Source organism: Camelus ferus, chromosome 6, assembly GCF_009834535.1.
Source record: "Camelus ferus isolate YT-003-E chromosome 6, BCGSAC_Cfer_1.0, whole genome shotgun sequence".
Lineage (NCBI taxonomy): Eukaryota > Metazoa > Chordata > Mammalia > Artiodactyla > Camelidae > Camelus > Camelus ferus.
Genome location: NC_045701.1, coordinates 82,078,614 through 82,094,832, shown reverse-complemented (window position 1 = coordinate 82,094,832; position 16,219 = coordinate 82,078,614). Strand labels below are relative to the sequence as shown.

Genomic DNA, 16,219 nt, shown 5'->3' with positions numbered 1-16,219 from the left:
GCAAGACTGCTTGAGTTACCACTTCTTTTTATTTGGAAGTTCTTGACGTTATTGGCCCCACTTCCTCTGAAGGAAACAGGTTGCCCCCGTGGCTCATCTTTCCTTGACTGTCAGCTGGTAACTGAGGACGGTGTCACTGACACTCTCTCCTCTGCCTTGGCACGGTTGCGGCGGCACATATGTGCACAGGCTGGCGCGCGGTGGCCCCCAGGAGCTGGCTTTCAGGCGAGCGGGGCTGCCTGAGCCTCGCCGTCAGTTCTCTGAGGGGCCCACTCACACTGGCCTCGCTGACATTCCCTCCTCCTGGCTGGGTGCTCCCAACCTGGCAGTTAGCTCCCTTTGGGAAAACTTGATTAGTGACAGTGTAAACGTTCTGAAAGCAGGGTGATCACACACTTTCGAATTCCTGGACAATTCTGATTGAAAATACTGTGTTCCATTTTGGAATCTGGGACACAGGTCCACTTCTCTAAGATGCCTGCTCTAAGTTTAGATGTCTTGGGAATGGTGCCTCCAGCTCTCCTGCTCCCTCACTGAAGCGATAGAAACTAATAATACTCAGAGCTTGGGTCCCTCTGAGACACTCGGATGTGGCCCTGTCGCATTGAATTTCCAGCAGGTCTCTTCGGAGGATGGTGAAATCCAGTGACAGTAAATACGAAGGACGAGGTTGCCAACGAGAATGATGCTGTTCTCCCTGTAAATTGTTCCATAATTATGTAGACAAAAGTCTAAATTAAGTTGCCTTTGGAAGCCTTTTTTCATATCCCTTGACTCCTTGATTTTTTTTTCAGTTTTTAGATGGAAAATAGATGTGCTTAATTTCAGAACCAAGATGAGAATAGTAGTGTTTTTTGGTGTCAGAAAATCATATTCTTCATTGGTTCCGACTTCAACTTGGAAGCATAAATTTGTTGACAGTCTCTCCACCTACAAGAACTCATTCGGAATCGGACTGCGTTCTCACCTTAAAGCAAATCAGTTTCCCTGGGAGAAAGGGGTCATCAGAACTATATTTGCACAACTACCACAGAGAGAGTGTTCTGAGATATTTATTATTTGGGATCTGTTTGAGGTTCTACATTGTACCTTTTTAATCAAAAGACGCTGATAGGCTTTCTCTTAAAAGAAAAAAAAAGAATGCATTTGGCATAACTTGAAAATCTTAAATAGTGTTTTGTTTTGTTCCCTTCTCTTCCAGACATTGGTCTCAATATGGAACATTTAGAGCAAATAAATAAAATAAACCACTTATAGCAGGCCCGGTTTCCCTTGGAGCTTCCTTTGTTGCCTCAAAAGGCACCTCCTAACAAGAAAAACTTAGAATGAAATCTTCAAAAGCAGGCTTATTTCCATAAGAGATGACTCACTTTGTAGGAAGTGGCCTGTCTTCTATATTCTTACTTGTCTTTGACATTTAAGAATAAGGAGTTTTAAAATGAGTAAGTACTGATGGGTGGCTCCAAATCAAAGCCTTGGACTCACACACAAAAGAAAGCGTTCACCTCATCAGCGAGAGAGAAGGTGTGTGCGTGGCCTTTCCGCATGTCAGGCAGGAAGGTGAACATCAGCCTGCCTGGACCAGTGACCCTGGTACTTCTTGTGCCACCTTCATGGGGAAACTTGAGGGACCCTTTCTGTGCTCCTTAGAGACGGACAGGTGTGGAGACTTTCGTTAATTAGCAGGGGGGAAAAGACTTGATTGATACCGAGCTTCCTACTGAGGAGAAAAGGAAAATGAGCTGCAGTTAGAGTCTCCAGTACACGTGGTGTATCTGGAGGAATCGAGGGAGATGTCAAAAGTAATGAAAACAGGGGAAGGGTATATAGCTCAAGTGGTAGAGTGCATGCTCAGCAGCCAAGAGTTCCTGGGTTCGATCCCCTGTTCCTCCTCCAAGCAGAAATTAATGAGTAAACCTAATTACTTCCCCCTCTTAAAAACAAACAATACAGGCAAAAGTAATGAAAACAAGTCGCTGTGAAGAGCCTGTTGATTTCTAGGCAGATGAAATGAATAAGCTTGAATGTGCCTGCTGTATCTCTGTGCTAAGCAGTGGAGGAGTGAAATAGGCAAGCGAGGCTCTCTTGAGTCCTCTGTCTTTCAAAACAAAAATCGGTTTGCTTCTTGCTTTCTCTCATGCATCTGTTTTGTGCTTCCCTAAACAAGGTTGAATTAGTCTCTGTAGTCTGTTCCAGTGAAGATGTCACATAAAGATTTGAATGTTGCTGTGGTGACAGGGGAAAAGTGCGATCTATCTCTATAGGGCTGGTGGAACTTGATGACGCCATTTGGTGATGGGCAGTGTGGGGCTGGAAACTTCCCCCTGCTCTTTAATGTCGAGCAGACGCAGGGTCTACAAGTGAGGGGCAGCACGGCCTCGCTCGACGGGTGACGCTGTGCCCCAGAGCGCAGCTGTGTTGCAGTGAGGCTGTCTGTGAGCCCCAGCCCCAGACAAACCACCTTGCTTTGCATCAGCTCCTAAAGCTTCCTCCCGATGCCTGCTCACGGGTACCAGTGCCCCCTAGGATTGCGGCTCCAGGCCTCCCGTGTTTGGATGATGCCATGTACCATGTGGGGATTGTGAATAAGCGACCCCTTACTCATTCCTGCCCTTGTCTCCAGACCCTCAGCAAGCTCTCAGGGGCAAGAGGGCCTGGATGGCTTCTCCACACAGCGTGCTGGCTGCGTGCACGGGCTGCCACACCATCTGCTTCTCTCTTCTTGTTGTTTTCAGGCCAACCGGGATGCTGTGCTGAGCAGGATTCCTGAGCACAAGAGCGACCGCCTCATCAGTTTACAGAGCGCGTCTGTGGTCTATGATCTACTGACCATCGCTCTCGGGAGGAGAGGCCAGTACGAGATGCTGTCAGAGGTACAGCCTTTGGGTCTGGTTACTCCCAGGCAGTGGGTGGTGCTGGCGTGTGAGCACTGGGACCAGCCCTGGGACCTATTCTGGCCCCCACCCCCTCTCACCGCAGCCGTGTGACCCTGGACCCATCATCTGCTTTCCTCCTCTGCCAAATGGGAATTGGGCTAAATGATTAGGTGGTGGAATTCATTGGCAATCACTTCCTACCAGTGGTCCCTAAACCCTCTTGGGGGTGAGTTTGTGTGTGAGATGAGGCAAGTGTGTCTCAAGCAGTTTCTCCTTCGGTGTAATTTCCACCATAACCCGGGTCTCCCACCTGTGGTATTAATTTCTTTGTAAAACAGGTTTTATTTTATTTAAAGTATCAGTGCATTACTCCTGGTGAAATGGTAACTTCAGGCTAGTACACGAGCTGGTACAGGCTTCCACGTAAATGAGCCCTGTCTTCATATAGAGTCTTTGCTTGTTCAGAAGAGACCCTAGTTGCTTACAGATCTCGCACCAGGCATCGCCATCTCATTCTCTCAGCTGCTAAGAAACATTTAGGATGGAAGCTCGACTGTTTTACAGTTTCAGAAGAAGCTGGTATACATTTCTGAGTTGCTGCCTAGAATACCAAATCCACCCTGGTAGAGGCTAAATCAGTCACAAAATCATTTTCTCTTTTCCTTCTTGGAGTAAAAAGAAAGAAGGAAAGAAAAACAACTCCTTTTGTTAAAATGAACTTTTCCATGTTATTTATCTTTCTTTTTTCTAAATTTATACACATTGCAACAGCCTCTGGGCACAGGGACAGGGAATGAAATGCAGTAACAGATTGGCTGAAATCAGATAAGCGCCCGGCTCACCCTCTAGCCTGCCGGTTCATCGCCACATTAGGCAGGAGCCTCGGAGAACAGACGAGCCTGCGTGGCTTGGATCTTTTTTTAGTCTTTGGTTTGGTGACTATACAGGGCAATGGTTACTCAGTCCTCAAAAAAAAAAAGCCCCTCACAATCTGGCTGGATAAAGCAGCGAGTCCAGATGTTCCTGTCACACACGGGACACCCCCTGGGACTCTGCCCAGCCTTGGGACTGGCCCAGATTCTTCGCCACCCCAGGGGCTTTGGCTTCCAGGGACCCTCTGCTCCTGGCCAGCTTAGCTCCTGTCCACAGAGCCCATCTGTGGGGAGGGGGCCACCCAGCTCACAGCTGAGTTCCTTTAAGGTGAACTTTTTCCTCCCAGACAAACCACAAAACATCTCTCGGAGCCCAAGGTTGAGCGTGGTTTGCACATCTACTTTCCTCCCATCCTGTAGCCATAGAACCTGTCCCCAGCTTGAAATTCACCTGTGTCTGGAACAGGTGTGAGGAGCCCGAGGTGGCTGGCGTGGTGGACAGGCTGGATGGCCCCTGCCTACAGACTTCTCGTTGTGCCATGAATGACTCCAGGGGGACGGCTGCATCCTAGCCGCACTCCTCCGTGAGCTGACGGCTCCCTGGCATGTGCCTCCAGAATCCGGGGACCTTGCTTTCATCCAGATGACTTTCACCTTGACATCACATGTAGCTTCCTCTGGTGGTGGTGACCTGATGCCCGAGTCGTTGGTTGCCAGTGCCTTTGCGATTCAGAATTTCATGGCACTAGTCACACTGACAATGGTGGAGACAGTGCCAGGGGTTGCCTTGAAGGTGCTGGAGTGGAACAGTGGGAGAAAGGGAAATTTATCACCATATCTCCCTGGGGGCTTTATGACTTTTGTACCATATCTTGTGTTTTATCTATTAAAAATATGAATCAATGGATCAAATATATAAAACGGAAGACATTCATTTCTTTAACACACATAAGTGCAGCCCCCGGTTCTGTGCCAGGGCCTGTGATTAAGGCCAGGGATTCAGCGGTGAGCGAGGCACCGTCCCTGCCCCGAGCAGCTCCCAGTCCAGAGGGAGGCAGCCAAGCAGCAGGAAGTTGCATCTGGTGTGGCCGAGGAGGGGCACTCCATGCAGGGCCTGCATCCAGTAATGAAGGGTTTGAATCCTTGGCCTTCACATTTCTTGCTGTTTCTACTTATTTTTGCAGGTGGAGCTTCCCCCAGCAAATATTTGGCGGCCACGCTGTCTCAGATCTAACGAGAACAGGAAGGCGAAAGTACAGGGCATCTCAAGGGCCAGTCCTGTCCGCAGAGACAGGGGCGTGGTCCAGCCTTGGCTGAGCACGGACCCTTGTCCCTTGGTCTCAGGCCACATCCTACTTCAAGTGTCTCGCTTGCTTCATTTGCTGGGGTTTTCTTTCCTTCTTTTTCTTTACTGCTCATCTGCTCTTCCATTCTTCTGAGGACTTTAGATTAAAAGGCTAACTGGATTTTTTAAAAACTGAGGTAAATTCATATAACATAAACTTAACCAGTCTAAGATGTACAACTCAGCAGCGTTTAGCAGATTCATGCTGTTGTGCAGCCATCACCTCTAATTCCGAAACATTTTCATCACCTTGAAAGGAAACCCCGTCCCCACGGAGCAGTTGTTCCCCATGCCGCCCTCCCTTCAGTCCCTGTCAGCTACTCATCTGTTCTCTGACTCTGTGGGTTTACCCATTTTGCTGTATTTCATATAAATGGAATTATCCAATATATGGCCCTTTGTGTCCGGTTTCTTTCACTGGGCATCGTGTTCTCAAGGTCATCCGTGCTATAGCAGGTGTCAGTCCTTCCTCCCTTTTTACAGCTGAATAACATTCCTTTGACAGACCACAGTTTGCTTCTCCATTTATCAGCTGGTGGGCATTTGGCTACGGCGAATAGTGCCACGGAGGGGTAACTGGATTTTCCCCTTCCCGTTTCACTTCTCTGGGCCCCACGGGTGTTGGTCAATGACGTCACTAGCATCATTCATCGGGGGGTTGTTCATATCCCTTCCCCCTCTCCTGCACCGGCACCAGAGTGATCTCTCTCACACACCCTCCTGCTGAGAAACATTTCATGGCTCTTCCCCCCACCCTTGTTTTTCCTCCCTCTATTTTGTTTTGCTTTCCTTTTCCTCCTGTAATGAAATCGTCTTCGTTTTCTGTCTTCCTGCCGTATGCAGGAGCCCTGCAGACTCCTTGAAGAATCCATACATGTATGGAAAGGAAAATAAAAGTCACTGAGAATCCCACTCTTCCTGAGACAGTGGACTGCCCACTGGCATTTTAGAGACCACCTTTTCACATATCCCTTTATGCATAAATGCATGTGCACTTATGTAGGTTTCAAGGCATGGGGTGGCATTTTGAGGTAGATATTTTATTGTGGATCTTCTCCATCATTCTTCTCCCCTCCATCGACGCCCCCTCCCCATCCCTGCCTCCTCAGCCTCCCAATCCGGGTCAGCAAACTTGTGTGTCCTGGGCACAGGCCCGGGAGTCAGAGAGCTTGGGTTTGAGTTCTGGATCTGCCACTTAGCAGTTGTGTGATCCCAGCAAGTCGTTCACCTCTTATGCCTCAGTCTTTCCTTCTGTAAAGTAGGGATAATAATCACAGCTGTCTCCTGTCATTGTGAGGGTCATTCGCTCATCCATGTAAAGTGCTCAGAACAGAGCCCAGTACCTAGAGCTCATTAAACAGAAGCCTGTGCTGCTGTGCTGTTTCCACTGCCCCCGCGACGCTGCCGGGATCTTCCTTTGCACCGGGTGGAAGCTTTCATGAGCAGGCGAGCTCACCACCACCAGGCTACTGTGAGAGAAGTCTTGCCTCCTCACCCTGTCCTCATACTTTCCTCCCTTCTCTTGTCCCTGAGCAACAACACCTCCACATCAGGATGCGGCCACCCTGGGCCCCAGGCACTCCTGCACCAGCAGGGACAGGGTCGGGGTGGCTCTGCCGCGGCGCCCAGCCCATCTTCTCGCCACCCCTCCTGCCACACCTTTGCGTGTGTTGTAAGCACTGTGCAGACCCAGCCCTTTAAACACTGTGCTTACTCGGGGAGCAGAGCCACTTTCCAAAAAAAATAGCCCGTCTCTCTTGCTCAAGATGGAAGGCTCCTCTCCCATCTCAAGACGGCTGCCTTGGTGTGCGCCCACACAATGCCTTTCTTTTTCTCGGGGCGTTGTTCAGCCAGATACTGGACGAGGAGCACTGTGCAAAGGAAATTCAAACCAAAGGTGCATCGCATCCTCATTCTGACAGGTTTTAAATATAAGCGCAGTGTTTATCGTATCTCCAGTGCTATGAGTTCTCATGTTTTTTAAAGACTAATATGAGCCCTCCTGAAAGGTTTGTGTAGGAAGGAACATTTTTTCCCCCTTTCAGTTTAAACAGTAGCACTAGTTGGCATGACAACCTGTGCTATTAAAAGTAAAGCAATAAGCACCGCTTTCTCTGTTTTTTAGAATGAACCCAAGCTGCTAAGAAGGTTTATTTCTTGAATTGACTATTAATGGCTCCATTTTGACAGAACATTATGGGGTCTTTTCTGAAGGGGGTGTGTGTCCCCCCTACATAGACATGGCAGCTTTAAAGACAGAAGTGATATTTTTATCTTTCGTCTTGAACTCGTATTCATTTGTTTATGGTAAATCTCAACAACATTATAGTTCTGTGGGTAGAACTGTCTGGCTAGTGCTTATACCAAGGGGACCCTTACACATCCCTGCCCCAGACACTTGTTTAATTAGGAAGCATTGTGAAAACACTTGAACATCTCAGCAGCCTACTGTTTGTTAGTTTACATTAGCATTTAGTATTTCATGCAGCCCCACTCACTCTGCAGAAACCCAGCCTTAACCCACGTGCCAAGGTCCCCAGAAGGCATCGGAGTGGCCTGGCACAAGTGAAACTGAAGACTCCTGAGAAACCAAGGTTCATGATAGGTGCCCAGGAACAGCTTGCCAGATAAACCAGTGCTTCAGAACTAATGTACATTCCCATCCTGCTTTTCTTTGGTTTGGGGGTAAACTGGCCCTAGATGTGCAATGAGTGTGTCTTCCCCAGATTGGCTTAAAGGTTAAAGGTCATTTACCTTGGTACTAAGCAGCAGAGGAAGAAGTGGGCCTTGCGTTAGGCAGAGCACTGGTACAGATCCCAACTCTGGTCCAGCTTTGAGGGACAGCCCTGTGGGGATCAGCCACATCATTTTTGAATGACAGGCCTGCCCTGAAGAATCTCAGCTCTGGAAATGGCAGCTGGCACCTACAGTCCTACCATTATGGAAGTGTTTTTTAATTAATCATGACTGCTCTCTTCTTGTGGCCCTCAAGGAAAAAAAATTTCTTTACTTAAAATACCATGTTAACAGTCTTAAAGTGTATAATTCAGTGGCATCAGTGGGATTCACAGTGTTGTGTAACCATTTGTCCAAACTTTACCATCAGACAGAAACTCTACCTGTTTAGCAACCCCCATAACCTAGTAACTTCTAATCTGCTTTCTGCATCTATGAATTTGCCTATTCTGGGTACATTATATAAATGGAATCTTGCAGTACTAATTTTTTTGTTTCTGGCTGATTTCTCTTACCCTAATGTTTTCAAGGTTCAGCCTTGTTGTAATAATATATCTGATCATGTGTATCAGGACTTTATTCCTTTTTATGACTAAATAACATTCCATTGTGTGTCTATGCCACATTTTTGTCTATTCATTCATCTATTGATGGACATATGGATTGTTTTTACCTCTTGGCTATTGTGAATAATGCTGCAATGAACCTTGGTGTATACATATCTGAGTTCCTGTTTTCAGTTCTTTTGGGTCTGTATCCAAGAGTGAAATTTCTGGGTCATAAGGTAATTCTATATTTAACTTTCTGAAGAACTATCAAACTGTTTTTCACAGCAGCTGCACCATTTTATGTCCCAAGCAGCAAGACACAAGGGTTCCAATTTCTCCACATCCTCACCAACACTTACTTTTTATTTTTGTTTTTTTCATTTTATTATAGCCATCCTAGTAGATGTGAAATAGTATCTCATTGTGGGTTTGATTTGCATTTCCTTGTTGACTAATGATGTTGAACATCTTTTCATGTGCATATTGGTCATCTGTGTATCTTATTTGAACAAATGTCTATTCAAAACCTTTGCCTATTTTAAAATGGGGCTGTTTGTCTTTTTGTTGTTGAGTTATAGGGGTTCTTTATTTAGTGTGGATAAAAGCCTTTAACAGATACATGATCTGAAAATATTTTTTTCCTATTCTATAGGTTGTCTTTTCACTTTCTTGATAATGTCCTTTGATATACACAAGGTTTTAATTCTGATGAAGTCTAATCTATTGATTTTTTTTCTTTTGTTGCTCATGCTTTTGGTGTCATATTTAAGAATCCATTGCCAAATCCAAGGTCATGAAGGTTTACTCCTATGTTTTCCTGTAAGAATTTTTTGGTTTTCACCCATATATTTAGGTTGTTGGCCCATTTTGAGCTAATTTTCATATATGATGTCAGATAGGGGTCCAACTTCATTCCTTTTCATGTAGAAATCCAGTTTTCCTGGCAACATTTGTTTAGAGGCTATTCTTTCCCCATTGAATGGACTTGGCACCTTTGTCAGAAATCAGCTGGCCACAGATATGTGGGTTTATTTCAGGGATCTCAGTTCTATTCTATTGGTCTGTATGTTTATTCTTATGCCAGTACCACACTGTTTTGATTGCTGTAGCTTTGTTGTAAGCTTTAACATTGGGAAGTTGTGAGTTCTCCAACTTTGCTCTTTTTCAATATTGCTTTGCCTATTCAGGGCCCCTTGTGATTCCACATAAATTTGAAGCTTGGCTTTTCCATTTCTGCAAAAAAGACTTTTGACAGAGATTGCATTGAATCTGTAGATCACTGGGATGGTGTTGCCGTCTTAACAGTAGCTCACATTTTGATAGCAGATCTGGCTTTGAATCTCAATTCTGCCACCTTACATGCCGAGTATGAACTTGAGCAGATTCCTTTACCTCTCTAAACCCGGCCCCTTATGTGGAAAATACAGGTGATAATAGGACCTACTTCCTAGGGTTATTGTGAGGAGTAAAGAAACAGTGTATACAAAATGCGTGTTACTGTTATCATTGCTACTAGTGGTGTTGATAATCTGCCTTCTAATGTAAAAATCCCCTTTGTAATAACCCTGGCCACTGACCCTTGACCCTTAGTAGGGTCTTTCATTGGGTGAAAAAACTCAGCCACGGAGTTGGGCAGACCTGGATTCAAATCTTGGTCTTTCCCAGCTGCTTGACTTTGGGAAAGACACTCAGCCACTCTGGACTTCAGTAGGTGTCAGGCAGCCAGCACAGCTCTTGGTGTGTAATACACTGCATTCCATCCCTCTCTGGTTATTAGAAAGGGTTGATCTGAAAATGTATCTCCTTGTAACTTTCACCTTTTCCATCTCTTTGGAGCCATAGAGCAAGTCCAGTCCTGCCTCAGAGACAGCCCATCAAATTTTTTGAAGACAACTATTATATGTCTTCTTTCCTCTAGCATAAAATGCTCTATCCTTTTAGTCTGTGGATTGGCAAATATGTCTATAAAGGGCCAGACAATAAATATTCTAGGGTTTGAGGACCAAGAGGCAGGATCAAGGGCATTGTGTAGGTACAACAAGAGAGGAAATAAATTTCCACAAGATTTTTTACTGATAAAATTCAAACTATAACTAGCAAGTACAACTTTTTTGTTTGAAATTGGGAAGTTGTGAGCTCCTTTAATAGGAATGGGATTGTTGGGAGGGGAGGGTTGGCATTTCTCTTAATTTGGATTCAAAGTTAGTATTTCCTCTCATCAAACTGATGGCCAGGGTTCATCTGCAAAACGATTCTTAGCCTTTAGACTCCATGAAAACAGGCAGCAGCTTGGCTTTGGCTCTCGGGCTGTAATTTATCAGCCCCTATTTTAGTCCTTTCTGATAGAGCGTCATCTCTGGATTCTTTGCATTTCACTGCTCTTCTCCCAGCGCTTCCTTGTTCGTCCGTGGCCCCCCTTAAAGGACATCCCCGAAAGAACGGATGCTGACATTCAGTCTGTGTTCCAGCATTCACTGAGCGCCCATTTTATATAAGACACACCCCTGGGGAGCGCCCTGGACTCCTCGCCTCCCCGCTAGGTCTTGCATGTGTCCAGAGGCAGCCGTGGTTGAAGTCCCTGGCGCCCAGAGTCAGGGGGTCAGGGGAGACGGACTGAACATAAAGGCCAAAAAGGTGAGGGCTGTTGAGGAAGGAGAAGGTAGAGGAATGAAAGGCCCACTTCTTGAGAATTTAGTGATTCATTTTATAAGAATAACAAAGGGCCACGTCAGCAAAGGAGCCAATGGAGCACTGCTTGAGTAGATCCCTGGTGGCCCTTTACTCACTGTGCAGACTTGATCCAGTTGCTTCCTGTACTTGAACGGAGAGGCTGCCAGAGGCTGGCGTCCAGTATTCACGTTCTATAATAAAGTCTGTGACCTTTGAAAAACAACCCACTCTCTGCTCCTCCCACCATGGCCAGAGGCAGTCATGTCCTCTAATTTAAGCATCTGCCAAAGCGTTAAAGCTTTGACACTCCTCTGCTTGGAGCCGTATTGCTGTTTTAGGGCAGAAAGAGAAATGGGAAGTGGGGGCACGGATGCGGGGTTTGCCTTATTTTATTTCCAGTTTAAGGGGAGAAAACTTGAGTAAGCCTTGACAGGTGTTGTCTGTGCTTCCTCAAAACTGGATGGGAGAACTTTGATCTGTAGCTGAGTCCCATAAGCATGCCTTTTAGAAGCTTTTCCTGGCCCCAGACTCCTTGTAGAGCAGATCTCCTGAACTCCACTGTAATCTACTCTTATATTTAGTTAATCTAGAAATAAGGGCACTGAACTGAGCATCATGGGACCTGGCTTCTAATTACAGGTCCGCCACTGTGTGACCCTGGACAGGTCCTGTCTCCTCGCTGGGTCTTAGTTTCCACGTCATAAAGTAAGAATGGGACAAGGTAATCTTAAAAGTTAACACGCTCTCTCATTATGTCAATCTGTGGGTCTAGCATAATGGTCTAAAATGTCTAAATTGCCTAGATGGTTTTTCATTGCTAAAGTAAAGAATTGAAATATTACTCATATACCATGTTAAATTTTTTAAAAATTGTTACCCAACTGCCAGGAATTACATTTATTAATTGACTCATTAAATATATATGATGTAGAAAAGAAAACCTTCCTAATCCATTGAAGGCTCTATGTTATGGGAATTTTTAGGATTTGGCCAACCTGTCCACAAAGATGAATAATGAAGACAGTTCACGTAAGTTATTTGTTCTATTTTAGTAGTGATGAATTTTAGACTTCAGCTCCAGGCTAAATTTGAGGAATATCTGCTTATTTTATTCCTGCCCCCACCCCCATGGGTTTCTGGATGCTGAGTCTCACCCTTGAATTCCAAAAATAGATGTTGGCTTTTCCCTGCTTGTGGTCTTGTACAGCTGTCACTGCCATGCACCCAGTTTGTGTAACTGGGCTTTGCGTGCTAGGAAGGTAGTTGCTAAATCCCTTTCTTATGCCAGAAGAACTTCTCATTCCAGGAGCCCCTCAGAGATGTCTGATTTATGAAAAGCCAAAACAGGAGACTGGAAAGGTTGAGCTCTCGCTCCCAAAAGGAAACCTTTTTGGAAGTGACATTTTGACTACCACTCAAATGATTAGGATGCCAGTTAGAGTCTCATTATTGTTCTACCAAATATTCTTGGTATTAAGTGAATGTTATCTGGGCTTTAGAGAGGTGGCAGTAGTATGATTACAGTGAATGGGCCTCTCTTTCCTGGCAGGAAGAATTCTGTTGCCAAATCCATCTTTTTTTCTTGTACGGGAGCTGGTTTGGAGATGTCACCTGCCGCTTCACGTGGGTGACTCAGGGATCCTCAGATCTGGACTGGACCCCCTGTCCCTCTCTGCCATCTCTCCGCTGGACACCGGAAGTGGAAAGGGACAAGGGGCCAGGGGCCAGCTCTCACCTCCCCTTTTCCGTCTCCCTCCGCCACCCGCCGGCACCCCTACCCCATTCCGAGGGCTTCTTGCTGCAGATCCAGCCCTGCAGCGTCTGCTACGTCTTTGTTTCATAAAAGCAACAACAGTAACATGTTTACAGCACTCGCTCTGTGCCAGACACTCTTTTAAGCATTTTACATATATTATTTCCTTTAACCCCAGAATAAGCCTCTGGCTCATGAGAGCGGAGTTTGGGTTAAGCCTGGGCGGTCCGGACTCAGGGCCGCACACCTGCAGGGCTTTGCTCTGCTCCCTTCCTGGTGCTGCCTCGCTAGCCCTCGCTGCCCCCAGCCGTGCTGGGCCTGGGTGACTGAAGCCGCCTCTTATATACACTCACCCCGTCCGTCTCCATCCCCCAACACCTACATCTTCTTAAAAGCCCATTTTCATCAGTACTTCTTTTAGACTGGCACCATTGTTAAAATGAAAATTATCTTACTGCATATATTCTGTTTACAATCTCCCTATTTCATTAAAACTGGAAATTTTCACTCTATCACAAATTTATATAATTAGGGCACTTAAAAGGGGATCGTCAGACAGGATTGGGGTGAGCAAAGACTTGGTCTATGGGGCAGAGAGTGTGGATAGCACATGCCCCCAGTGACAACCTAAGTTCCCTTTGCTCTTAGATGCATCCTTTGGAAGAGGACTTCCCTTTGTGATTGAGGTCTGTTGACCTGAGCTGCTTAGGGGTTTATATAACCTCGATGTTTACAGGAACATAGGGGAGGACATGTTATCTAGCCAAGCGGTGTGCTTGGCATCAAGTCTTCAGGAGCATCTGGAGCTGTCTGGGCCAGCTGCCATCACCGGGTGTAGGATGCCAAGAGCCCACAGGAAGACAGAGCCATCAGCTGTGAGGCGGGAGCTCAGATACCTCTGAAGTGGGGTGAAGGGTTAATTTGTAATTGTTGGCTTGCATTTCCTAATTCTCTATATGACACCCCTATGGTTTAATGGGATGTGGGTTTTTACAGTTTTAAGAAAGGGGTCCAAACTGGGAGGGACTGTGAAAGATCTGCCGTGGAGAGGAAATGCATGACCATGTAAGTCTTTGTCAAGTTGTGCGTCGTTGAGATGGGCTGGAGACGCTGCATAACTGGCCACTGTGGTGCCAGTAGACATCATGGGATCTGTGAAGTTTCTTGAAAATTCTGCAAGCTGGACAGGCCTCATCCGTCAGAGCCTCGGGGTTCCCAAAGAGGACATGGGAGCAAGGGCCCCATTAGCAGTCAAAAATATTGCTGAATCTCCAAAATAGTTCAGGGAACATGTGACATTTTTAGGAGCCTTTTATTTAGCTATACTTTGCTTTATGCAGCGCAAGTGGGCCTGATAAGTTGAGTGGCTGGTCTGTAATTACAGTCTTGGTGTTGTGGTTAAGAGCTCCAGCTCTGGAACCAGACTGCCTGGATACAGATCCTGGCTCTCCCACAACCTTGCACAGTCACATAGCAGAGCTGTGCGCCATTTTCCTCCTCTGTAAAAGTAATAGTACTTGCTTGTACCTTGTCGGGTCATTAGGACGAGCAAATGAGGCAATTCTTGTAAAGCAATTAGAAGAACGCCTGGCTTCACGGTGTTGTAAAAAAGCTCGTTGTCTCCGCCAGTTGAGGCGGTGGTAACAAAATGCCACAGACTGCATGGCTTACAAACAACAAATGTTTATCTCTTGCAATGCTGGGAAGTCCAAGACCGTGACTCTGGCAGATTTGATGTCTGGTGAAGGCCCACCTTCTGATTGCAGACTGTCCTCACCACGATGTCCTCATCCAGTGGAAGGGGCAGGGGATCTCTGTGGCTCTGCCCTCATGACCTCCTCACCCCACAAAGGCCTCACCTCCTAACGTCATCATGTCGGGGAGTAGGTTCCAACATATAAATTTGGGGGTCGACACAAACATTCTGTCCACACTGCTTATTAAGGAAATTATCAACATATGTTCTAGTTTAGCTCTGTAAAGCTGGACATTATTTTCAGAGGTCTCAGAGTGACTCCTTTTCTAAAATAAGGAAACACTTAGTAATGTAAGTAATTATTTCTGATATAATGTATTATAAGTTTGAAATTTCATATATTAAATTTGGGTAAAATGAGAGGCATTTTGTTGTATTTCTTTTCTATTTCAGAGGTTTTTTGTTGAAATATAGTCAGTTTACAATGTTGTGTCAATTTTTGGTGTACAGCATAATGTTTCAGTAACACATATACATACGTATATTCCTTTTCATATTCTTTTTCATTATAGGTTACTACAAAATATAAATATAGTGCCCTGTGCTGTACAGTAGAAACTTGTTGTTTGTCTATTTATATACAGTATCTGCTGAATCTCGAACTCCCAATTTATCCCTTCCTACCCTCTTTCCCTCTGGCAACCATAAGTTTGTTCTTTATGTCGTGAGTCTATTTCTGTTTTGTAAATAAGTTTATCTGTGTCTTTTTTTTTTTTGATTCCACATATAAGTGATATCATGGTATTTTTCTTTCTCGTTCATTTCATTTAGAATGATGATCTCCAGGTCCATCCATATTGCTGCAAATGGCATTATTTTATTCTTTTTTAAGGTTGAGTAGTATTCCATTGTATAAATATAAGACATCTTCTTTATCCAGTCATCTGTCAGTGGACATTTAGGTTGTTTCCATGTCCTTGCTGTTGTATATAGTGCTGCTATGAACATTGGGGTGCATGTGTCTTTTTGAATTAGAGTTCCCTCCAGATATATGCCTAGGAGTGGGATTGCTGGATCATATGGTAATAATATATGAATGTTAGTTTTTTTAAAAAAGGAGTAATAGCTAACCTTTATTTAGCAGCCACTAGCCTGTATCTGAGGTACTGTTCTTGTTGCTTATTATGTATTAACCAATTTAATCTTTCTGATAACTCTCTACACTAATTACTATTATGTTTCCCATTTAGAGTGAGGAATCTGGGTATAGAGAGGTTCATTGACTTGCCCAGATGCACATATTTCATCTATGGTGATGCCTAGATTCTTTATTTCTAGCCACTGTTCGGGTCGTGAATGCTGGAAGGTTCTCAGGCAGAAGTAGTGCCACTATTTGTTGGGGGCCAGCAGCATGTGATTGGGTCTACCTTCAGGGCCTTGGCTATAGGTAACAGAAAAGGCAACAATTGATTGCTTACCATTTAGCCCACAGATGCACAGAAAGCTGAAGACCTGGGGTGGACAGAAGTTAGGGAATTAAGGTACCTGCCCCAGTTTGGGAGGACACAAGTTAACTCTGGAGGGCCTCCACCAACCCTACTGCTACTGTGGCCCCCCAGACCTGGCCATGGAGACAACTTCCAACAGCCAGCCGCCTGCCCTGAGCTCGGGAGTCAGCCCGCTGGCAGAAGCTTCCGGTCGGCCGTGCTTGGGTCACGTGGCA

General features: G+C 45.5%; 1 protein-coding gene across 6 annotated transcripts in view; it reads left to right on the top strand.

Moving 5' to 3' along the window:
* Nucleotides 1–16,219, top strand: part of TTC7B (tetratricopeptide repeat domain 7B) — a 225,400-nt gene that overhangs the window by 105,056 nt on the left and 104,125 nt on the right. For all 6 annotated transcript variants that reach the window (XM_032482502.1, XM_032482503.1, XM_032482505.1 and 3 more), the window contains one exon: nucleotides 2,736–2,873. In XM_032482502.1, coding sequence (XP_032338393.1) covers nucleotides 2,736–2,873 — 138 coding nt within the window. The remainder of the gene's footprint in view (nucleotides 1–2,735; nucleotides 2,874–16,219) is intronic.